Below are 25372 nucleotides of genomic sequence, written 5' to 3'. Positions count from 1 at the left end.
ATAGTTTTAATTAGTTGGGATTTTATTCGCTATCTGAATGGAGTTTATCATTGGAGAAAGTTCAAGAAAATGCAAATAAAGAAGCTGCGTGAAGAAATAAGATATTCGAGTTGTGTGCATGAACGACATAATATTTAAATCTTCGATCTTTAGACTATATATGTTCTCCTATTTTAATTTGTATAAAAAATTATATCCAATTATATTATTATATATGACATATAGGAATCTTACCAATATATAGCTTAATAGATTATCCCAAAATTATGGTAATTAAAACCTTTAAATGGTGTTGAAAGGACGAATGTTTATATATATGTTGACCCCAACACCTTGGGAACCCCATCCAATTAAATCTTAACCCCATTCACCTAACTAATACATTTCTCATTTTCTCACTAATCGTGGTTACTTACCAACCCAATGTTGATTAATCCTTAATTAATTAATTAATATATATTTAAAAACTATTCGCCACATCACACCTGGCTGATGCAATCCTCCACCACCACCGGCTACCACCACCTTCCCTATATATATATTCCTCCTCTCTCCCTTCTCCCTCCCCCTGAATCTCTCTCTCTCTCTCTCTCTCTCTCTCTCTCTCTCTCTCTCTCTCAACACACACATAGAGGGAGATAGATGCTAGAAAGAATAAGTATGAGCTGCAATGGCTGCAGAATACTCAGAAAGGGATGTAATGAAAACTGCATTCTCCGACAAAGTTTGCAGGGTATAGAAAGCCCACAAGCTCAGGCAAACGCCACCGTTTTCGTCGCCAAGTTTTTCGGCCGCGCCGGACTTATGTCCTTCCTTTCTTCCGTTCCTCAGTCTCAGCGAACCTGTATGTATATATATATATATATATATATATATATATTCTTTTTTTTTTTCTGAATTCTGATGATGATGAATGTTTAATTGATTTGCAGCTCTGTTTCAATCTCTACTGTTTGAAGCATGCGGGAGGACCGTGAATCCGGTGAACGGGGCGGTGGGATTGATGTCCACCGGAAACTGGCACCTCTGTCAGTCCGCGGTCGAGACGGTTCTCGGCGGCGGAGTTCCTCGCTGCTTGCCGGAATATTCCCCTCAGTCTTCGCCTGAGCTTGACGAGGGTTTCGAAGACGACAACAACGGGCTGTGCATGAATTCCCGAGATTCGAACATTAGGGTTAACAATAACAACGGCGGTTTGACGGCGGCTAGAATGACGTCGAGAGGGCGGAGGGAGAATAGCAGGTCGGCTTCGCCGCCATCGGACGAGTCGGAGACGACTACGTTAGAGAGCGGTTTTATTTTTCATCAACGTCACCAAAACCACCATGGAAATGGAAATGGAACGAAGCTTTTGAGACTGTTCATTTGATCCATAATTAATTAATTAATTTTAATCTGTATTATTAGTGCCGGCTGAAGGGGTTAATTAACCCTAATTAGAGTTTGATTGTATTCCAATTTTTTTCTGTCATAAGATTTGCATCAATGCTTATATATCGCTCGTTGTATTTCACTCGATCGTGGTATAGCATCTACGAAACCCATACCAAATCATTAAGTTTTCGAACGAGAGTGTAATTAGCACAAATTGCAAGCTGTTGTCGTTTAAGATAGATGTACACCAATTGCCGATTAATAAAAAAAACTATTAAATAGTCTCGATTTTAAAAAAAAATTAAAAAAGAACACCTTATTTTATAAAATTAAGTACAATGTAGGACCATTTTAAAATTTGTCAAAATGTTTCATATACAAAAATCAGATGGATAATAAAACATTAAATAAATTATTCGAAACTCTCAAACAATAATTGATGATGTCATTAACCTGACAAAAGAATCAAACTAGATATAATATTTAGTTATTTAAACTTGATTTAATTAGCCACCCAAAGATTCCAACTGCCTTTACCAGATAAGCAAACCCCTCTAAATATATCTTTAAAAGTGACTTACTCCTCATTTATAATAATCTATTCATCTACCATTTTTAATGGAAAAACTACAATTTTCATCCCTTAAGTTTGTAGAAATTTCACATTTGGTCACTTACGATCGTTGAAAATATATTTGATCTCTCATGTTTCATTAATTGAACACGTTTGGTCATTTTCCGTCAATTTACTGTTGCTCTGTCAGTTAATGAAGTGATGGACACACGCTTGATTCCATTAGTGTTAACTGAAAATGTTGAATTTATGAAACATGGGGGCTCAAATATTTTTTTTTGTGAATATAGGGAACAAAAAGTGAAATTGGTGCAAACTTGAGAGATGAAAACTGTAATTTTCCTATTTTTTAATTTATTTTTTTCTCCTTTTTCTTAAACATGACCACAGACCGGTTCAATTGTTAAATACAAATGAAAATGCTGATTAACCTAATCGATCGATGAAGTTATTTGAAAAACCGGTGATTTTTAACCATCGGAAAACTTGCGATTAGTTTTTTTATCCTCAAAAAAATGGATTATTAAAAGATATAGATCAACGGTCAAGATTAAAATTGAACAACTCTTTAAATTTTAGCCACTTTTATCAGCTTCACATATGTTTTTATTTGACTCTTGACTAGTGAAAGAGGCAAGTATATAAAAGAGCCATTAGATATCTCATGCATTACCAAATAAATAAATAAATAAATTGTATATACAAGTCTTGATATTATTTTTATATATATATATATATATACACACACACACCAAATGTAATGATGATGTCATTGCTTGCATAATGTCAACTGCTGAAACAATCGCATCCTACAAATTTCCTAAAAGGCTGGGATAACACTATAGCGCCTCGTTTGGTTCCTGAGATAAGATTAAATAATATAATGAAACCCAATCGTATTATTAAATGATGAGAGGTCCAATAAATGGTTTTCCTAAAAGGCAAGATAATCAGTACACAATAATATTTCTGGGTCGACCCATAAAATTATTGGGCTTACCGAACATCAAACTTGAGGGATGTAAACTGTAATTATACAATTTTGTAATTATACAATTGGACAGTGATCAGTTCTGCACCACTAGTCCGAAAATTCATAAAGACAATATTTAGGGTTCCGATGGTGGAGAAAGCGGCGACGATGTTTGCCGGAGCCAAATCGGAGCTGGAGAAGAAATACGTCGTTCGTATTTCGGCGGCCGCTTTGGATCTGGTCGTTCGCGGCATTGAATCGTTCGGTACCAACCTATTCCCCAGTAAGTCAATTTTTTTTTTCAAAAGTGTGTGGTTTTGTGATTGCGTTTATTGTATGCATTTTGTAAGCAGACGATGAAACGCCACAAAAACGTGTCAGAATCTTGGACGAGGCATGCAGAATGGCGGAACAAAGAATCAGAAATTGCGATGACGAAATTATCGAGTTCAATGACGAGGCGCATCGCCTGGATCGAGCTCTTGTCGAACTAGTTGAATTATACAGAGACAACAACAGCTCCGCCACCCGATCTTGGGTCGATCGATTGAGGTCGGAACGTGATTCGACATCATTTCACATGAGAGAATTTTTCGTGCGATGGGACTTTTCCGGAAGTAGTCCTATTTTCTTTCCGGAAGAAACTAGAAAGTTTCGATTGTTTATGGACGATGTTTCTTCGTTTAAATGGACAGAAACAAATCTTACGTCACAAGGAGTGGCTGCAGCGGTCGACAAGTTTCTCTCCGATATCCGACGCATACTACTTGCTCGTTTCGCTCGTTTATTGGAAGTCAAGGCTTGTGATGTTGCGGAGGTTTTATTTATTAGTCTTTTTTTTTTTAATCCGAAAACGGCAACTTTTATTTATCCGATACCTGTGTTTGTGTTGTTATGGCGCGCAGGTAATAAGCAGGCATACTGACGTGCCTCTTACTCAGATTCTTGAATCCGATAATGATCGCAAGAAAAGAGCCGTTTATATGACGAACCAGAGAGTGGTGAATCAAGAACACGTGGTCAATGAAATTTACGAAGTTTTATCCTCCGAAAGACCGATAATTACAAAACGGCCTAGGGGGTCGTTTCTCCTTGTGGGCCCTACTGGAGTTGGTAAAAGGGAGATTGCAAAGGCTGTTGCACTTCATTGGTATTGTGACGCAAACAGGATCGTGGAGATAGATATCTCGGAGTATGCAGATCTTCTTCCAATGAAATCGGCGGCACCACCACCTTATGATTTTCTTCCCTTCGGGTCGGAGAGTAAAGAGAAGCATCTGTTGGATCGGCTTACTCAAGTTGTCGCGAAGCGTCCTTATTCGGTTATTCTACTAAGCAAAATCGACAACGATCCCCTTACTGTAACAAGGGTTCTCCTTCGTATTCTGAGTGACGATGATAATGCACTAAGTAGTAATACTAAGGGGAACGTTGTCGACTTCTCTCAGTGTATTATTTTCTTGACTTCAAATGTGGGACCCGATCAACTCGTGTCTTCTTGTAATACATGCTATAAGAACCATGATTGTAGTTATTTAAAGGACAGTGTCGAGGTACAAGTTTTTCCATTCGTTGATGATTTTTTTTTTCTTTTTTTTCTCCCTTGATAGAAATTGTTTTCTTATGGAATTTGTAGATGACGAAATTCATTGACGAATTCAAAATTCTCGTCGTTGAGAGGTTCGACGATGAAAAGGCTGTTGCAAGGGTGTTGCTTAGAGAACTCGTTACGGAGGCTTATGGAAATGGATGTATCGTTCATGCCTCCGATGCTGCACTAGATGCGTTACTTATAATCGCACACAAACCTCGTGTAAGTAGATGTTTTCTTGATTATTATTCAACAGAAAACATGTTCGTTTACGTGACGTAATAATTAGAAATGTTTTCTTGATTAAGCTTGGAGAAGGTGGGAACGCCATCAAACAAACGCTGATTAAGCACGTTATGTCAAAGGTGGCAGTCGCAAAGGAGCTTGATAAGAAAGTCGTCTTATGTGTTGATACATGGGTCGGATCTCGAAAATTGTCGTTTAGAATTTACTCGCCCGAACAGAGTGTGGCCGATCGGTACTTCAAATTCAAAGCTGGAACAGCCGATGAATATATTGCACATTTAAAGAAGACCGTGGGAGCGTTGGACAAGGTGTTTCACTTACAGCGTCGATTTTTGGACTTGTCGGAATCTGGCGAGAGTTTATCTTCGCTGAGAGAGTTAGTCGTCGAAGCATTTCGTGGCCTATTGGCGTCTCACAGCCCTTGTGGACCACCACTAATATGTGCATTCAAACAGGTAATTATTTATTTTATTTTACGCCAATTTTTTTAATTTCGATTTGATGTTATTCGTTAATGCAGATAGAAGAATCGTGCCATCGGCTTCCGACAACCGAAGACAAGAGGAAGTTAGAATCCGTTATTCGATCGTTGCAAAGCCTCGAAACGAGTACGGGTAAAGTAACTAGTTCGATAATAGATGTTTTGTTGAAAACGGGTGATAGTCAACTGGAAATGCCGAGTCTGCAAAGGAGAAACTACATGTTTGGAGGTCTCAACCGCAACGCTAAAACGAAGTTGATTGCTTGCCTTACGCAATCGCTCGGGGAATCGTTCTTCACGTATATCAAATTACACGACAACTACAGAGGCGGTGAGAAAGAGAAGGCATCTCTTATGGGTAAAGTGAATAAGAATCCGTGCATGGTTGTGTTCGTCGATGGAGTGGAATTTGCGGACGATATTTTCTACAAGAGCTTGTTGGATATCTTTGATAACGGTGTTTTAGAGGATTGTGAGGGTTTTGGTTTTGAATTTCGGAGAAGTATTATTATCCTCACATCGGAGCTGCTCGCCAATACACCTAGAAATACTGCTGCTGTGTATTTTAAAGATCGGAGAAACGACGTTTCTATTCAACCCTTCAATCAGGTATTGTTTATCATTGTCTTGTTTATATATCATATTGTCAGTTGCCAACTTATATATATGTAAATTGTTGAATGACCATCTCAGCCAAAAGCTTAAGCTGTTAGTGAAGTGTATCATTTAATATTAATATCTCCAATATATATATATATCTATATATTGGGCAGGAGGAGGATGTTTTTAAAGAAGAGAGTTTTAGGACTGAGTTGTTACACCGGTTGGATGAAATAGTATTTTTCGATCCGGAGGGTGGCAATGCTAGCTTTATGCCTATATCTGCTGCTGCACACAGCCACTACGTCGACAATTACCATTTCTCGTTGTTGTCGTCTCCAATGCAGTTGTCGTCTCCGTTTGAGTCTTCTTCAATGCAGCAACACTCAAGACTCTAAAATATTTTTGTACGTGTAGATTTATTATTGAGGTGTAGCACCGTACCCCCTCTTTGGAAAATTCGTTTTTTAGCGGAAGCGTTTGTTATAAAGGATCTATTTCAAAATAAAGCTTAACTTGAATAATTAAAATTTTGAGAAATTTGTTTGATTTTAAAATCGTACTTGAGTATTTAGAACACTTTAAAATTTCGAAACATACTTAGAAGAATTTTCTTAAAATTGTATTCCATAATGCTACACTATTTAAAACATTATATTGAAGAAAGAAAATCAGAGGTTTAGTAATATTTTGGCAATAAAATAATAAACGAAAAGGGATTTTGTGTTAATTATACATCACCAAAATACACTACTTAGCATCATTTATAGAATCCTCGCACGAACTTCAGAAATTCTGGGCTAGACTTCGAATTTCTACTTGATCCATTTCGATGGAGGATTACTACTACCGCTACCAGTAATAAAAGAAAAAAAAAATTAAATAAAAGAATAAGAGTTGAGCTCGACAAGCTCCACGAGCTCGAGCTCCAGCTCGAAAAATTTGGCGAGTTCAGATCATTTACACTAGCCTAAGAATTTGATGGGCTCAAACTCATAATTAAAGCCCAAATACACTATAAGCTCAAATTCTATATATGAAATTTGAATTACTTGTGGGTTTTCTTTAATTTATATGTGGGCCTCCAGGCCGTAATTAAACCAACAAATAGGTTATTGACTTATTGTTATTTCAAAGTAAATTAATTCACTTTTAATTATTATTCTTTTGTATTTTATATGTGGAAAGGGGAAATTAAAAAAAGAAAAAAACACGTCACTGATTTAATTACACATTCTAGATATACATAAAATGTGTAATATTTATTTACATAATTTTTTTGATTACATATAAGACGACTCTTTTAAATAAGGGTTTATTAGGGATAACCCCCTTGTTCATATTTTCTAATGAGGTAGATCCAATTAATTTTTCCCTTTTTGAGATACACCCAAATTTGCCAACTTGGCAAAATATATTATGTAATTTCCCTTTAATACCCCTTTTTTATTTTGTTTTATTTTTGAACGGTATTTACTTTCTTAACTACGTGATATGAGATTGCTGATATGTTGCCTAAAATCACGGAATAAAATTACGTGAGTATATTGGCGGTTTCTATCAAATCTTGTACAACCGGTTTTGAAGAATTTATCCAGCGTTTCATCGTTTTCCATCGGATTTGAAGATAGGTTCGGATTTCATCGTTTTCATCGTTTTTCATCGTTTTCCATCGTTTTCATCGTTTTCAATCGGGTTCGGATTTGAACCGGTTTTGAAGAATTTATCCAGCGTTTCATCGTTTTTCATCGTTTTCCATCGTTTTTTCACCGGCGTGGAAATAGGTTCGGATTTGACCGTTCATCGTTGTCCGTTAGAAGATGATGATGTTTGTTTGGAAAAAGGATTGACAGAGTTAGAAGAGGATGGTTCACGCAGATCGGACCAGAGTTGTTTTATATGAGCTTCGTAGTTGGTTTATGCAATAATCGGAATAATTGTCCGCTGTGGTCGAGTTCATGTTTTTTATCCCGATCGATAGTTGGTTTATTTGTTTATAACAGCCGATTTAAGTGTGCTGGGTAGTACATTAAAATATAGTTCGTAGTCTTTTTTAATTTAGCGTATGGATTTTGCATTTTAAGTTTATTTTTGATGATATTAATGTATTGTCATTCAAATGTATTTGCTATCTATTTAATCATTTTTTAGTATTCTGCATTTTTTATTTTGTTTCATGATTTTAGGTTTTTTCGATGGCGAATTTCGTACGGATTTTGTTGAGGTTTGGTGGGTTGGTTGCTATAAAGAGGTGTTTACGATGTAATGGCTCGGTAACTTCGGTTAAGTGTTAAACCGTTGTAATACAGTAGTATACTATTATGAATACCGCATGATACTACCATTATCATTTTATTATACTATTATGAGATTATTAATGTACTAGAGTTTTTTAACTCGACATATTGGTTTGATTGTGTTATGATGTGTTTATGTATTTTATCAAAACCCTAGATTGAAATTATGAGATTATTAATGTTCTATTTTATTGGTTATGTTGGAATACTTTACGTTGGTGTTGTTCTCAATGTTCTTGTCATTTCAGTGGTATATTGTTTGTAACACAATTTCATATCACTACTATAACCGTAATATACTATCATAGCAGATTAATGTACTATATTGAAATTATTAATATACTATGTGGTTGAATAATACGGGATCCATAGTCGATTAACGAGATCCATAGTCGAATTAGATCAATAAGATAGTCTATTACACGATATAAGGAAAATTACCCTAATTGATTAGTATTTCAAACAAACATATTATTCAGTTTCCATATATATTATTATTTTTTCATATATATTATTATTTACCCTAATCGTTTTCATATAATAAGGAAAATTACCCTAATTGATTAGTATTTCAAACAAACATATTATTCAGTTTCCATATATATTATTATTTTTCCAATAGTCAATTAACTAAGCTCATAGTCGAATTAGATACATGGGATAGTCTATTAATTTTAAAACACAAATCCGCCGCCGTCACTTCTCAAATCTAGGGTTTTGATGATTCTTCGGCCCATAGTCGATTAACGAGATCCATAGTAAAATTATACCAGTGGGATAGTCTATTAAATGATATGGGATAGTATATTAATACAGATGTAATTCGACTATGCATCTCGTTAATCAACTATGGGCCGAAGAATTATCAAAACCCTAGATTTGAGTAATCCTAGATTTGAGTAACCTTAGATTGGAGCAGTGACGGCGACGGCGACGGCGGCGAACGACGATATCACTCCTAAATTGATTGTTAGGACCTTGGATGCGGGAGCGGCGGAGGTCTTGGTCGTTTTTGGCGGTCTTGGAGGTGGAGGTGGTCGGATGTGGTGGTGGTGGAGGACTAGGCGATGGTGGAGGTGTTGCTTATGGCCAATATCGTTGTTATCGTCGTTGGCCACCGGCGACAACGGTGACGGAGGTGGCGGCGGTCGGAGGTGGAAGCGGCGAACCCGGCGGGAAAATATGGAGGGATTTCGGAGTGCAGAAAATCGTCAATCGCCGGTGTATAAATTTCTGGTTTTCTTTGGGACGTTTTGCAGATTTTGATAGTGGTTTTGTGGGGATAGTGTTTTAACGGGAAAATAGAGAGGGATTTGATATTATTTCAATAGGTAAAGTAACGGGATTTGTGGGATTTGATTGAGGGTACTTATGTAATTTAGAAAAGTTTGGGTTTTTATCAAAATGGCAAATTTAAATTTGGATCTACCCCTATTATTTGAATGTTTAAGGGGGTTATATCTAATAGACCCTTTAAATAATTTAATCACGTTCGAAAGCCATAGCAGCGTTCCTCTCAACATGGCTCAACAAAATCCCGTAAATCTTATCACGCACCCTCCCACAGGCAATCCCACCTTCCGACTCTCCGAAATTGCTATTCCCACTCCCCAAACCTCTATTGGCAAACACACTCAACCAATCACTCACCATCTTCACTTTATACATCATCACCGCCACCTCACGCTCATTATCACAACCAATCAGCGCGCTCCTTTTGTCCACCTCATCAAGGTACTTCTCCACGTAGCTCAAAAACAGCTTCCTGTTTTCCTCCAGCAACGACCCCGCCAGCTCAGCAGCCGGGCCCATCGTGCTCCCCTTTACTCCCACTCCGCCTTTCTATTCTCCTTTTCCGAAGAAGCCAATATTAATCGAATATTATTATTCTTAGTATTAGTATTAGTATTATTATCTGCATTGACGCTCCTCTTATTCTTTTTAATTACGCAAACCGCCTTCAGTTTCGACGGGCTAGTTTTGGTGGGGGCCGCGGGGGCTACGATTGTGGGGCCCGCTTGAGCGGGACCCGGTTGGAGATCGAGGGCTACTGCGGATTTTATCCATTTGATTGCATTTTTCTTGCACTCGAGCGCGAGATTTAGGGTTTCCTAGACGGAATTAGTGGTGGTGCACTTTGATTCTGTTTCTTCGTTATTTCTAAACGGGGTTATGCTTGTTAATGACTGCATTATCAATCTCGTTCGAGCTAAGATCTTCTTGAAGGTCGAAGAATTTGTCCACATGTGGCTGAAGATCGTCTCCTTCCGCCAAAGGAAACTGCGATAACGTGCTGCGAAATTCGATAAAACAATTGTAATTAAGATCAATAATTACCCAATATATATAAGTTTAATTAAACAATAATTACCTTAAGGAGTTGAGCAATCTCTCCGAAGCACAAGCCTCTTGCAGAGCATCGGCTGCAGCCAATAGGGCAACGTCTCGTTGCCTTACGACCTCCTACATTATTATATTAATATTATATATTACTTCATTTATCATCCAATAACAAATTAATATTCACACAATCGCATAAATCACACGAAACACCAAATTTCCACATAAATCAGTTAATACGCAAAAAATGACTAAAATGCCCTTGAGTGCAAATCGTATAAAAATCCATTTTTTTCTTTTATTGGATCCGTGAAAAATTAATTTCGATACTAGAATCCCTGAAAATTTGTGAAATTAAATACTAAGACTCCTAACTAAACAAGTTTCCAGATTCTGAAATTATACAGATTTATAAATTTTCGATTTTTTTAATAATAAAATAGCTAGAAAATTCCTTTCTTTACCAAAAAATGATTTTTCTTTCAAATCTTCAACCAACCATTTAAAACCCTTAAATAAAATTATTTCATACTTAAAATTAGTAATTTATCTGCCGTAATTTACACATTTTAATTATAAATTTTCTTTGTTGTAAGCTGATCAAATTGAAAGAATCGTTTTCGTAATTTGTCCAAGACTAATTTTGCATGGGTCAGATAAAGGGAAAAAATGAAGTACAAATTTTGAAAGCAAACACACAAGTGTACGTGGCTGCCTACTTAACTTCACTCCTAATCTTCTTAATCTGCTATTACCGAATTTGTCAGCCTAAAAATTCTACACGTGGCTAAAAAATTGACCAAATCTATTTTTTTTTATAGGGATTATTAGTGAGAACCCCCAATACATTAGGATATATTATGATGGATCCGCTCCCTTTCTCAATAATAGTGAAACCCCCTTTAATTGTTTAATTAAATTAATATTTATATAATTATTAGGTGTTATACCTATATTATCCCTAATTAACACATAAAACCCTAGCCACGTTTTTTTTACCAACAACCGTTGTATCGTCAAATATTATCTCCATCTCTTCTTCTCCTTTTCTCTACCTAAAAATCTGCAGCATCGGAGGCGGGGGCAAGGAGAGGAAGAAGGCGGCACCACATCTCGACAACGATGAGCTGGGAACCCCACAACCGCACTGCCGCCGCCACTCCTCCATTACACCTCCGCCTGACTTCCACTCCTCCAATTCAGTTATGCACCGCCGCCGTCATCTCATATCTTCCATGCCCGCGATTTTAGGGTTTTGTTTGGTTGAAGATTGGATTAACAGGTTGTGGCAATCTATATTTTATTTTTTTATTCGTTCTAGGATTTCTCTCCATTGTCGAGTTGGAAGGATGATGTGAGGAGGGCCATTCTAATTGACTTTGCGGCAATGATTTGTCTTCCTCTAATGCTTCGATCTTGTTACTTGAGAAGCAATTTTCTGAATTTTTTATTTGACGATTTTTTATGATGGGCATGTTACACAACAATATAGTTGTTTTCGTTATTATGCTATTTTGTTTATAGTTGTTTTTCGAGAGTTTTTAGTTGATTTTTGGTTTTTTTGGTAGTTGATTTTAATTTTTTTTATAGTTTTTTTCAATAATATGCTCTGCTGGAATAAAAAAATCGAAAAAAAATTGAATTAAAAAAATGAAAAAGAAATTGTACTTTATTTATTTTTAGTTGTTTTCAACGTTTTTTAGTTGTTTTCAATAATATGTAGTAATTTGTCGTTTTGGTAAATCAGCTAGAAAAAAAACTGAAAAAATGAATTAGAAAAATTGAAAAAATAATAGTTGATTTTGCAAATAATGTAGTTGTTTACGGAAATATTATATTTGATTAGGGAAATAAACGAACAAAAAAGGTAACTTTTTCAGTAATTTATAGTTGATTATGGAAATAGTTGATTCCGAAAATAGTTGATTTCGAAATAGTTGATTTAAAAAAATATATATAATTATTTTTAGAAATTTTTATAATCGATTTCAAATAAAAAACTGAAAAAAAATTCAAAATTAAAATCGAAAATAAAATTAAAATAAATATTTTTAAATAAATAAACGAATATTATAATTAAATAGGCATTAAAGTAGTTGAGAGTGAATAATAAGGAATGAAGGGTAAATTTGACAATAAAAAAAAGTCGGATCTATCACTAATAAAAGAAAAGGGGATGGACCTACCTTTATTAAAAAAATGATAGAGGGGGTTCTCACTAATTGTTATTTTTTTATAAGCTACCAATCTTTTATTTTCTTTTCAACTTATAGTTTATTATTATTATTATTATTATTATTATTATTATTATTTTTACTACTGTTATTTTTATTATTACTCTTTTCTTTTAACAAAACGCCCCAAAATATAAGTCAATTTGCAATAAAAAAAAATCTGAAATAAGTCACAAATTCAAAATAGAAATTTGGACATAAAATTTAACAGAAGATTATACTACTAAAAATGAATTGCTGTTATTTAACACGACAGACATTAATATTTTTTAAACTAGTACCTTATATAGTGTATTATATATGTCAAGTTATATTAATCTTATAGGAAGGGATTGACGTCTATTCAATTGTGAATCTGTGATCTAATATGTATTATCAATAGTGATAAATAATCAAAGTGTAATTCAATCTACTTTATAGATTCAAAGTATCATTTAATCTATAATTGTATATAGTGAATTGTGATCTATATGTCAAATTATTAAATATATATATAATACATCGTATACTATTGATTATATACATTTAAATAATTTGTCAAATTATACATAAATTATTTGAATCTATATGTCAAAGTATATATATATATATATATATATATATATATATATATATATATATATATATATATATATATATATATATATATATATATATATATATGAAATTAGACCATTTGTTTTGCAGAATTCAAGACGCCCATTTTAGAGATTGTTACCACATCTTCCACAGAGACTGCATCATCCAATGGTACCGCGCAGGTCAACACCCTCGGCCTTGCCCTGTATGCCGACTTTCCATGGCATACGTCTCTACGTTTCCCTACATCGTCCAGGCCGAACAAGGTTTAGGTGATGAAGATGACTTCGTCGCCCTGCCCGGAGACGAGGATTTCGTCGGCCCTATTCCCGATAACGTCATCGGACTACACAACCGCCTCAATCAAGAACTTCTTGCCATGCACGATCAGTTCTTGGCCGGTGTTGCTGCGCAGCCACCCATGGAGGACGCTGATAATGATGATGATGATGAGTACTGAGATATATTCTTTCTTCACAGGCTTGCTTTTTCTGTTTCTTTCTTTTTCTTTTTCTTTTTCTTTTTTTTTTTTAGTTACGTTTTATTCTAGTGGTGTTTTCACGTACAACTAATAATGGTTTTTTAATACGTTCTATTTTTCTGTTTTCTTGATCTCAAACAAATATTAAATCCGATCATATTTTTTAGTTTTAATTTTTTTCCATTAATTTATCAGCATTTTGTTACCAATTATTTAAAATTAATTTATCAACATTTTGTTACCAAATATTTAAAATTAATCCATGTGTTAAAACTGCACTATATATATCATAAAGTTAGTGTGTGCGTGTGTGTGTGTGTGTGTAAAATTTGATTAGCACATTTTGAACACCGAGAAAAATACAATTAAAACGATATAATTGCCAATATTAGCTTTAAATAAATTTAAAAAAATTCCAAGTCGCTGGGATTTATATATTCCCTCGATTTGAATATTAGGGTTAGCAACCGATCAACGGCAGCTAGAATGACGTACGTCCAGAGGGCGGAGGGAGACGAGTCGGAGACGACTACGTTGGAGAGCGGATTTCTTTTTCATCAAGAAAGGATTAATTAACCGTAATTAGAGCTTGGAATTGGATTTTCTTTCTTTTTTTTTTTAATTCACAATTTTTTTTTCTTTTCAAAAAATGGATAATTAGAGATATAGATCGACGGTCGTGATTAAAATTGAATTAGTGAAAAAGGCAAGTATATATACAAACAGAACTTAAGACAAAGAAGAATTGATTGATGACAAATTAAAAGGTTAGAACACTACTACAATATATATACATTTCCGTCTTCCATTCTCTCCCCGGAAAGTGGGAAAAAAAAAACGAGTCGAAGAAAATCGGAAAACAGGAAAACAACAAGTCCACGTGTACAAGCTTAGTTAGTAAGGCGAAGCACCATAATGTTGATTTTTTTCTACTTCCGGGTAAATAAACAAACGCCACGTGTCGTTAGGTAATTGGTTATTATAAACCTCCGATGGGTGCCTGCCTCGACTAGGTCTAAAAAGTCGAGTTTCTTTTTTTTAGGTGTTAGCATGTAGAGAGTGGACGGACCCCGTCAAATACATCAGTTTCTACTACAAAGTCTTCTGTCATGCTTTTTTCGTCGTTCATACTCGGTTATGTTGTAGTATATGTGTTCTCAGACTACTGTCCTTTACCTGTAATGAATTATATATACACAATTAGATACAGAACGAGAGAGACAACGGTTGTGTGTTGTGTGTCGGGGGGTGGGGGGGGGGGGGGGGGGGGGGTGTATGGATGTACCTGCATGGCTGCTAACAAGGAAATAAGGTCGGTGCATTGTTCGAGTAAAGCTCGTTCTTTTGTGGTGACTTTTGCAAGTTCGCTTACTAATGAATTTACTTCTTCAACCTGATTAAATATGTGAAACTTTTTTTTTAATTTTAAGACTTTATATATATATATATATATATATATGTGTGTGTGTGTGTGTGTGTCGAAATTTTGGAGATATATAATATACCGTTGGGAGGAGCAAATATATAGATGATGTCATTGCTTGCATAATGTCGACTGCTGAAACGATAGCATCCTGCAAGCTTTGGACATCAGCCTGTGAAAAACAAATCCACGTTAATTTATAAAAAAAAAAAAAAAAAAAAAACCAATTTGTATATAAAGAGTAAAGATAAGCGCATACGATTGCTCCTCCAATAACGGGAAGACGAAGAGTGCTAGCTCGTAAAGATTCAGTAGCTCCAAGCAAAGAAACCGAGTGGTCTTTATCGAAAGAAGCCCAATCTTCAAGAAAGTTCATCTATCATCGAAAAAAAAAGAAACTCACGTTACATATATGAGAAACTGGATAAAGATTTATCTGTGCATGTGCGAGCGTGTATGGACTTTCAAGGGGAAATAGGATTCGATTGGTGAAACGAGTTTCGATTCTTTAAGTTTACCATTTTGCCCTTGCCATAACGATAAGAGAGAGAAAGAGAGAGAGATTACTTGTCGTTTGAGAATGGAAGATAGTTTCAACTTTTGCCTAAGCAACTGCAATCTGTGTCTTTTTTTAGTGACAGCGTCGCGTAAATCGGAGATTGTTATCCACGCATTCCACAGGTTTTTCTGCTACATTCACAGATTTTTTTAGGTTCTTGACAATTTGAAATCACTAAGAGAAGTAAGAACTCGGATTATCAGAAAAACGAAACATATGTATCCTCCTCAGTTTTTTTTTACGACAAGATTTCACACACAGTATAATATTTGAATGTTTTCTCAAAAAAAAAAAAGTATAATATTTGAATGGAAAACGAATCAAACCGAAACCAAAAAAAACCATAGTTTTTCCAATAAAATACCATAAATCAAGATTAGCAGTCGAGCACATAAGCACATCTAGGTCGTATCACTATTCCAAAAAGTAGTAATAACGAAATCAACGAAAAACGGGAAAAAGACGACACAAGTATGTATATATATCCTAAAGGCTAAAAACTGCTTAATGTTTTTGTCAACGTTATCTTTTAACCGATTACACATACTTCCATCTTGCACATCTTCTCCACGAAGCATCTCTTACATTCATACACAATACGACGTAGTTATCAAGATTCCTAAAACACAGGTATAATACGCTAGGGCCTCGTTTGGTTCCCAAGATTAGATTAAATAATTTTAATGAAAACCCAATTGTATTATTAGACGATGGAAGGTCTAATACATAATCTTCCTAAAAGGCAAGATAAGCCGTGATGAAATAATATTTCCGGGTCGACCAGGAAATATTATCGGGTTTACCGAACATCAAACAAAGTCCAATTATTTAGTTAATCATGGCTAAAACTAATCTATTACTCTCGTATAGCAGAGGATCACAAATGAAACGAAATAAAGTTTGACCATGACCATTTGCGCCTCTAATTGTGCTCTTCTTCCTAATTTTCATTTCGATAATCATTTCTGAAATTCAATTGAAATTTTAAAATTTGCATCAACGTTGTTCTTGTCATTGAGAACAACGTAAAAAAATTCGACGTAAAGAAAAAAAAGAAAATCACCTCTGCGCTACGTTTCTGCACGAGCAAGACAGCTTCAGTTCTAGCATTCACAAACCGCCACTGCAGGTTCCGATTGTACAAAAGCCTCAACAAGTGGGCGTCGATAATCTTGTTCTCCCCAACTTTCCCTCTCCGAACATCCACCGCATAACTAAGCACCGACGGAGTGTCGTTAAAATTATTATTAATCGTACTAACCGCCGCGTTTCTGATCCGAGAAGGACTATGCCCCCTCAAAGGAGAAGACGAACAAGACCCCATAGCCGTCATAGCCTTGCTAGGCGACAAAGGTCTAATAGGAGAAGACGACAAACCATTACTATTACTCGTATACCGTTTCGATTTCGAAGGCAACATTAGTTTCGAACCAGGGCTGGTAGACAAAGGCGAGCCCGGATCTTGAAGCCTCCTCATCCGACTATTTGTTTCTTGCCAAAACCGAGCCGACCCCACGATTCCTCTGCGGGATCCGTTCGAAACCCCGCTGCATTCTTGAACCCCCGATGTGCTGCCGGACGAGACACTGTCCGAATCGGACGCCTCGTTATTTACCGAACTGCCATCGCTGGCTCGTTGGGAGTTGCCGCAGCCCAAATCAAGACTCGATCTGCCATCGAGTGAAGGCCGTCTCTCGTCGATCATTATCGATTGTTGTAACGCTCTAACCCCACTCATGGAACTAATTAGCTTACTCCTCTCCCCATTAACGGTGCTGAAATCCATGCTCATTGATAAGGGATTTGTCGAACGGTTTCTTGCTGGCCATCGGTGCTGATCGGAGAGCTTGGAATGTTCTGCCGCCTGATCTCCGCCGCCTCGCAGTGGAGTGGTACTGGTTCTCCGCCTCTCCGGGGTTGCTTTCCTAGTACTAGTTAAATTAGGGGAAGAAGGGGCAACTTTGGTCTTGCTAATAGGCAACGAAAACGCTTCTCCTTGAAAGGAAACCGATAGGCTCCTGGTGGAGGTCACGAGTAGTTTCGTGGCGGCGGAAACTTCCAGATCGGGTGTCAATGGCCTAGCGGCGGAGGGCCGCCTTCGGTCGGCGGAGATGGACCTCTTGGGTGGGGCTGGAGAAGGTGCATTGGAGAGAGGGGTTGAGTTTCTAGAAACTAAAGGGGAGGGGAACCTTCTAGAAGAAAAGGATGAGGAGGAGGAGGAAATCGTGGATGAATTTGAGGTGGAGGTGGAGGTTGAAGGTGACATGTATCTGGAAGACACGATTCTCGATTTGGGTTTTTTCTTCGTGTCTGAAATTTTGTTGTTGTTGTTGTCCTTTTCGGAAGGCAACAATGGCGGTCTTCCGACATGGTCGTTTTCGGCGGTGGTGATTTTGGGGGTTTGTGGGTCGGCTGTTGTTGTTGTTGAAGCTGCTGCTCCGGGGAGAGAAACAGCGGCCACCATCATCACAATTGAAGAAGGAGAAAACACGCACACACACACTAAACACACTAACACATGCGGGGGGGAGAAATTCGCCGCTCACATTTTGAATTCCGAGGAAGAAACAGACTTACCCAGAAGCCCTCTCGGCGGCAGCATCTGAAACCCGCGACAAAAGATCAGGAAACTCCGCTGCAGCTCAAAAAATCGAAATGGGTGTTCGAAAGATTCGACATTTTTTGCCGAGATTTTCGTTTCTTCCGCTCCTGGGCTCTGCTGTACACCACCGCAGCTGTACTAGATATAGAAATTTTCAAGGGAAGAGTTGTGATTTTCCGGCGAGAATTTAGAGAGAGAGAGACTCAGTTCTAAGCGTGTGTGTGTGTAGAGAGAGAAAGAGTGATGGTTTGTGGTGGTGGGGTGAGAATTTGGGGGAAACGGAGGGGTTTTTGGTAAATTCACACAAGGGGTGGGGTTCGGGGTTTAGAAACTTTAGAGGGACGTTACGCTAACCATACCATAACAACTTTGTAATATTAATTAATTAATTAATAAGCATTTGTTTATTAATGTTTTAAAGTACTTCTACTTGATTTTTTTATGATTAATATTTTGGTGTTGGGATAAATAGTTATATTAATTTAATTTAATTTAAGGTTGTGTGTATTTTAGTGGGACACGACCGTCTTTTTTGGTCTTCACAAAGTCTTTTTAGACATTGACGGCTTCTTTTTAACTCCAATATTTAATTTCTTCACACTTTTTTTATAAATAATTTTTTTTTTAATATATTGAAATTTTTTTAACCTTGTATTTCTAAAATGAGTATTTAGCAATAGAATTACCGCGAAGGATGGTAATTAAAGATAATTATTATAGTATTCATAATGAAAATTTGACATTTGACGCTGATAAAAAAGATTAATTTCAAATTCAGTGAAATTTATCACCAATTAAGTTCGTTTGGCTAAATTTATTTTAAAAGTAGTTTGCAATGACCTAATTAATGGAGTAAGTAGGGTACCACATCTTACGATATTTTTTTTTTTTTGTCTTATCAGCATTTTCTAGATCAATTTCATCATTCACGACTTGTTCAGTGCAATTTACATCGAGACTAGAGAAAATAGAAGTTTTACCTCAAGAAGTTTGTGGAGCTAATGAGCAAGCTATAGTCTCATGGAGTGTGTGTATAATTATGGAGCTATAACCTATAATTTCATGGTGTGTGTATGTGTATGTATACATTGGGGGCGATAATATAAATTAGACAAAAATATATTTAGGCAATAAATTAAGGGCATTGGATTATTACAAAGTTGAAAACTACAACATAAAGAGAAGTTTCTTGTTTGTGTACAATTTTTGGTATAGGATGCACCGTCACCTTCAGTCTTTATCCATTCTTCCTTTTTATCTTTCTTGATTTTCACGCATTAATGAATATTCTTTGTTTTATTACTTCATTTACATTTTTTTTTTATTTTGTTTTTTTACAATTTACATATTTCATTGATTTTCCAACAAGTAATGATTCATCAACAACCTTATTTTTTCGAACATTATATTATAATATATATATAATAATAACTAATCAAACGTGATACATATGTACCATGCATTCTTTTGATTTATTAATCTTAATTTTAATTCATTTCAATGTTGTACAACTTAAGTTTGCTAAGGGCTTAAGCTAAGCTTTATTATAGATTAATTCTAAGGAAAGTGAATCAATGAGCAATAATGTAGGGAAAAGTAATTGCATTTTTTGTTTATTAAACTTTAGTGAGTCTCAATATTAAATTTAGGGTAAATTACAAACACCCCCTTCAAGTAACACTAAATAACTTACAAGCCTCTGTAGTATTATTAATTACAAATACCCTCGAGTTACTTCTCTGTTTTACAATTACACCCTAACAGAGTTCTGATTATTACTCAGAATCTTAAAAACTCCATGAAATATTCCTTCTGAATTTCCAAATCTACTCTTGGGGTAAATCTGAAATTTTATCTTACTTCAAGGGTTTACTCACAATTTACCCATAATTTGTTTGTTTAGCAAGAAGGGTAATCTAGACAATTCATTAATCTGAAATGATTTGTGCAGGCACATATTAAACAGTCAGGCACATTTTTTACCATTCTTCAAAAAACAAAAAGTAAAAAACTCAAAAACTCTCTCTACCCTTTCGATTTTCTTTCGCAAAGCCCGTGCAAATCGTCAACGGAGAGTTAATTTTTACGTTTTTACGATCCTCTTGTTATGTAGATTACGAATCCGAAAAAAAAACGAAAAAAATCGAACTTTGGCGACGCTCGCGTGAATTTACACGAGCGCATCCACTGCGCTCGTGAAAATTCACGCGAGCGTTTATATATTTTTTTTTTTTATAAATTTATTTCTTGAAAAAAATCGGGCTTTTGGCTTGCTCGCGTGAATTTACACGAGCGCGTCCACTGCGCTCGTGTAAATCCACGCGAGCATTTTTAAATTTTTTTTTTTTTATAAATTAATTAAGTTGAATTATAAGATGCTCGTGCAAAAACATGCGAGCATTTCAACAGTGCTCGCCTGATTTCACACGAGCACTGTTGAAATGCTCGCATGTTTTTGCGCGAGCACAACAATTTTTTTTTTTTTTTCATTTCATTATTTAAATGCTTTTTTTTATTATATAAAATATTAATAAAGTGCTTATTTAAAATGTAGATGGCAGGAGGCCGGGGGAAAAGTCTTATGAGTCAAGTTGCGTCTCTTACCTAGGAGGGATCGCGGGGGAGGTCCGAGGACTCGGGGTCGGGGGTCTCGGAGTAGACAGTAGGACATGTTAACTATTTGCATGGACTTGTGTATTAGTTTCGGATTTTTTGCTAGTGTATGATTTTTATTTGCACCTGACTATTGGTTTTCGGATTTAGTTTTTTGTACGGATGTTTCATTTTGGATTTGCGGATTTTTCTTATTTGCCCGTATTTTAATTACGTTGTTATCGGACTTACTTATTTAGTTATTTGTACGGATTTTAATTATGTTGTATCGAACGAAATTATATTTTAATTTGTATTATTAACGAATAAAAGAATAAAAAAAAAACAATCAAAAAAAGATAAAAAAAAAAAAAAAAAAAAAAAAAAAAAAAAAATAGTGTGTTGCTCGTGCGTTTTCACACGAACAGAGGTGTTCTGCTCGTGTGAAAACACACGAGTAGAATGTCTATGTTCGTGTGTTAACACACGAGTACTTTTCCACGTCATTTTTTTTTTATTTTTTTTTATTTTTGTTCTAAAAAAAATAATTTTTTTAGAATTTTAAAAAAAAAATTAAATAGCTCATGTGATTTTAAACGAGCAGGTGCCACCTGCTCGTTTAAAATCGCACGAGCGAATATTAAAAAAAAAATTGTTCATGTGCTCGTGTGAATTTACGCGAGCACATGGCAAGTTCTCGCGTAAATTCACACGAGCACATGAATAAAAAAAAAATTCATCTGCTCGTGTGAATTTACACGAGCACTTGCCAAGTGCTCGCGTAAATCCACACGAGCAGATAAGGTTGTGGGAAAAAAACGAAAAACTTACATTCGGGTCCAAGTTGTTTGGATCCATCGCAAAAATTGTTGAATATCTGATTTTTTTCACTTTGAATGTGAGTTTTATATTTTATAGGATTGGATAGGAATAGTATAAAAGGTAAATAGTTATGGTAAAAAGTTAAAAAGTCATGGTAAAAAAATGCCTGAATGTTTAATTTTGTATGCGTATATTATTACCCTTCATTAATTCTATTAAGTTTTTGTAAGAGGTTGTTACTTTTAGGGCATATTTGTAATTATCAATACAACAGAGATTCGTAATTTATTTAGTTTTATCTCAAGGGTATATCCGTAATTTATCCTTACATTATGTAACTCACAGTCCTATAATGCATCAGATTTTGTCCAAAAAAATTTTGTCCTCGTTGCTCATCACCCAAGTCTTGTCTCTCTTCTTCAATACAGACACATCTACAATATATTTCGATACGTACAATATATACATTAAAAAACATGGCAATATACACGTGTCTACTGTAAATATGTTAGTGTATATATATTATATATCTATTTTTTCTCAATTATTTATGTTCATAATATCTAATCATAAAGCCCACATTGTAGTATGAATCTATGTATCAACAAACGAACAGATATATTAAACTAAATGCAGAATCTTGTTAAGGTAATAATAATTAATATGAATTATTAGATTTAATGAAATGATTGAATAAATGATGTTGGTGGTGGAAAATAATGAAGGCATGTGACTTGCACACTACACTACTTAAAGTGTTCATCAGTTGAAATGTAACACATCCATCAATTAAAGTCATGTTTGTTAATATAAGTAAGTAATTAGTTAGCCACTAATTACCCTACTTTAACTGCTCTCTAGACTATAATCATAGTAACTTAACCACTTTTCCACAATTGTTCCTTTTTTTTCTCTTTTAAGTAATGTTTGGTCACTAATCAAATAAGAGTGTTTAATCATTGACTAGAACAATTAAATTTAAAGTATTTTCACCAGCATTTTTTACTGCAGCAATCAATTGGAGATTGATTAGTGACAGCAATTTCGATTAAATAGACGACGAACAGACGTTTAAAAGGAGAAAGTCTCGGAAGAAAACCTGAGCAGCTCGTGTGAAGAGAAGTCGGCCGTAGCTCGTTGAAGATCTTGTTTTCTTGTTGGATTGACTTGCCACTACCTACATTTAAATAACTTAAATGCTACAACACTTCACCGTTAATAAAACACTACGATCACAATCCCCGAGGTCAACAAGATATGGCAAACTTTTCAAAAAAAAAAAAAGCTTAGGTATTATTCACATTAGTTCAGATAATTTCACTCACCGTCGAATGCTGCATAACCAGGATTTTGCCTTCTTCACTGGGGGGCGGAGGCCCCCATTACACTTGGCTCCACCACTGACAGGGGAAAATGACATTAGTTATAAACTGATGTACTCTGCTCAAAATGTAGCTTAGCGGCTTCAAAACCGGGCCCCACTAAGGAAGAAGCATCGATCTTAGAACTACACCGAACACCTTCTTTGCATATGAAGCACATTGTTCAACTGTGGGGCGAAATTCAAGAATCATAAGTGCACCCGGGTACTTTTCTAACTCCACTCTTACTCATTTTATCCCTCACATTAAACACGTTACTCCATCTATCAGCTTCCGCGTAAATATTCGACAACAGTACATAATTACCCGCATTATGAGGCTCGAGCTCGAAGAGTCTACTCGCCACAACCTCACCCAAGTCAACATCACAGTTGACCCTACAAGCCTCGAAAAGAGCACCCCACGCACCGGCATGTGATTCCACAGGCATTGACCGTATAAGCTCGTAAGCAGCTTCAACCTTTCCCGATTTTCCAAGAAGGTTGACCATACACGCATAATGATCTGGAGTTGGATTAATCAAGTAGCCATTAACCATCAATTCGAAAAAAACGGCACCCATCGTCAACGAGTCCAGCGTGAGTGCATGCTGACAAGATAAACGGTGAATGCCACGTCATCAGGCCGTATCCCTTCATTTATCATCCTATCGAAGAGGTGAACCGCTTGGGAACCGAACCCGTGAATGCATAAGCCCTGGATTGTGGAGCAATACGAAATCAAATCTCGTTCAGGCATTTCTTCGAACAGTGAAGATGCACGATCCATGTTACCACACTTTGCGTTCATGTCAACGAGAGCTGCAGCCACGTGGGCACGCCTTAGATCGAAAGATCCGTTTTTCATGTAGGACTCGATCCATTTTGCTAGCTCGGAACACCCTAATTGAGAACAGGCAGACATCAAATTCACCATTATGAATTCATCTGGCTTCAAATTCGAATCCTGCATTTCGGAAAAAGATTTGACTGCCTCACATGCCTTCCCGTTTTGTACATACCCCGACATTAAAGCAGACCATGAACACAAATCCTTATGAGTCAACTGATCGAACAAGGATCTCGCAGCTGCCATGTCACCACCCTTGGCATACCCGTCGATCAGGGTGGTAAACGAAACCTCGTTTCTAACAGGCATTTCGTCGAACAGGTTTCTTGCGCAATTCAAATTGCCCGACCTCACCAACCCCTTGATCATCGCATTCCACGTCGCCGTATTCCTCTTAGGCATTTCATCGAACAAGGATTTCGCAGCAGCCATATCCCCAAAACTCAGGTACCCAACCATCATGGCTGTCCAGGAAACCTCATTCCTCACAGGCATTCCATCGAACACCTTACGCGCGCAGCCAATCTGCCCACACTTGCCATAAAAATCGATCAAACTAGACCCCACGAACACATCCCCATCAGTGCCACACCTCACCGTCACCCCGTGAAGAACCCTGCCCTCCTCCAGAGCCGAAACGTTAGAACAAGCCTTAATCACAGAAGGGAAGGTGTACTTATCAGGAACCACATCCAACCCTCTCTTCATCCTTTTGAAAAACGAGAAGCTTTCGTTCAGAGAAGAGTTCTGGCAGTACGATTTCATCAAAACGTTCCATAGATAAATATTCGGGCGGGTAACGCAGTCGAAAACGGCGGCGGGGTATGAGAGATTGGAGGGAAGAACGGCGGCGCAGATGGAAATGAAGTGGGTAATCAAGAAATGGTCTTGATCACAGCCTCCGCGAATGATGTGGGTGTGGACTTGGTTGAAATCCCTGATAATTTTGCAACCTCTCAAGAGGGATAATATAGCTGAAGACGAATGCTCCAATTCTGAAGAGAACCGCATTAGAGATTTCTGTAATTTAAATAAACAAGTACAAACCCTAACTCCAAATTGCGGCTATCTCCGGCGGACGTTGCGGCGGTGGGAAAACTCCGACAGTAACGGACGAAACTGGAAGATTTATTGAGAGATTTTCTTCGCGGCGGCTTCAAGCAGCAATTTTTCTGAGCATTTTATACTAAACCTTTTTTTTTATTGTTTGCTATTTTTCTGCAAGAATACTAATAAATGTTAAAATATTGAAATTGGGTTGGATTGTAGCTCAAGCAATGGATTTCATTTTGACTCAATGCTACTTTGCCAAAATCATGCACTAAATTTAGATACATATATGAGGGGATTGTTAAAAAATGCACTAACAAATTTATAGAGCATAAATTTTTATT

At 36.3% G+C, this 25372-nt stretch overlaps 3 protein-coding genes and 1 pseudogene across 6 annotated transcripts; 2 read left to right on the top strand and 2 right to left on the bottom strand.

The window, feature by feature from the left end:
- The first annotated feature begins 564 nt into the window (after window positions 1–564).
- Window positions 565–1513, top strand: LOC105957406 (LOB domain-containing protein 38). Its single transcript, XM_012981326.2, has 2 exons — window positions 565–844; window positions 933–1513. The coding sequence occupies exons 1-2, from the start codon at window positions 643–645 to the stop codon at window positions 1367–1369; spliced, it is 639 nt and encodes a 212-aa protein (XP_012836780.2). The 5' UTR covers window positions 565–642; the 3' UTR covers window positions 1370–1513.
- A 1220-nt stretch (window positions 1514–2733) lies between these two features.
- LOC105957346 (chaperone protein ClpB1-like) lies at window positions 2734–6396 on the top strand. The gene is made up of 7 exons (XM_012981272.2): window positions 2734–3204; window positions 3275–3738; window positions 3827–4474; window positions 4558–4734; window positions 4821–5213; window positions 5279–5848; window positions 6013–6396. Exons 1-7 carry the CDS (start codon window positions 3069–3071, stop codon window positions 6235–6237), a joined length of 2613 nt encoding a protein of 870 aa, XP_012836726.2. The 5' UTR covers window positions 2734–3068; the 3' UTR covers window positions 6238–6396.
- Window positions 6397–14499: 8103 nt separating this feature from the next.
- LOC105957480 (QWRF motif-containing protein 2) lies at window positions 14500–18596 on the bottom strand. 4 transcript variants are annotated; one of them, XM_088823767.1, is made up of 7 exons: window positions 18330–18596; window positions 16816–18185; window positions 15761–15880; window positions 15453–15569; window positions 15276–15365; window positions 15056–15163; window positions 14500–14946 (listed from the first exon to the last, which is right to left on the bottom strand). In XM_088823767.1, exons 1-7 carry the CDS (start codon window positions 18352–18354, stop codon window positions 14896–14898), a joined length of 1881 nt encoding a protein of 626 aa, XP_088679893.1. In that variant the 5' UTR covers window positions 18355–18596; the 3' UTR covers window positions 14500–14895. The 4 variants fall into 4 exon arrangements, with proteins under 4 accessions (XP_088679893.1, XP_088679888.1, XP_088679880.1 ...); XM_088823762.1 differs by having other exon boundaries at window positions 15761–15883; window positions 18330–18581; XM_088823754.1 differs by having other exon boundaries at window positions 15761–15883; window positions 16816–18349.
- Window positions 18597–23252: 4656 nt separating this feature from the next.
- On the bottom strand, window positions 23253–25140 carry LOC105957483 (putative pentatricopeptide repeat-containing protein At5g37570 pseudogene; annotated as a pseudogene).
- Between the last annotated feature and the right edge of the window lie 232 nt (window positions 25141–25372).

The sequence above is a fragment of the Erythranthe guttata genome, chromosome 2 (assembly GCF_056151865.1).
Source record: "Erythranthe guttata isolate IM_541 chromosome 2, IM_541, whole genome shotgun sequence".
In the NCBI taxonomy this organism is placed as follows: Eukaryota; Viridiplantae; Streptophyta; class Magnoliopsida; order Lamiales; family Phrymaceae; genus Erythranthe; species Erythranthe guttata.
This window is presented reverse-complemented; position numbering and strand designations above follow the sequence as displayed.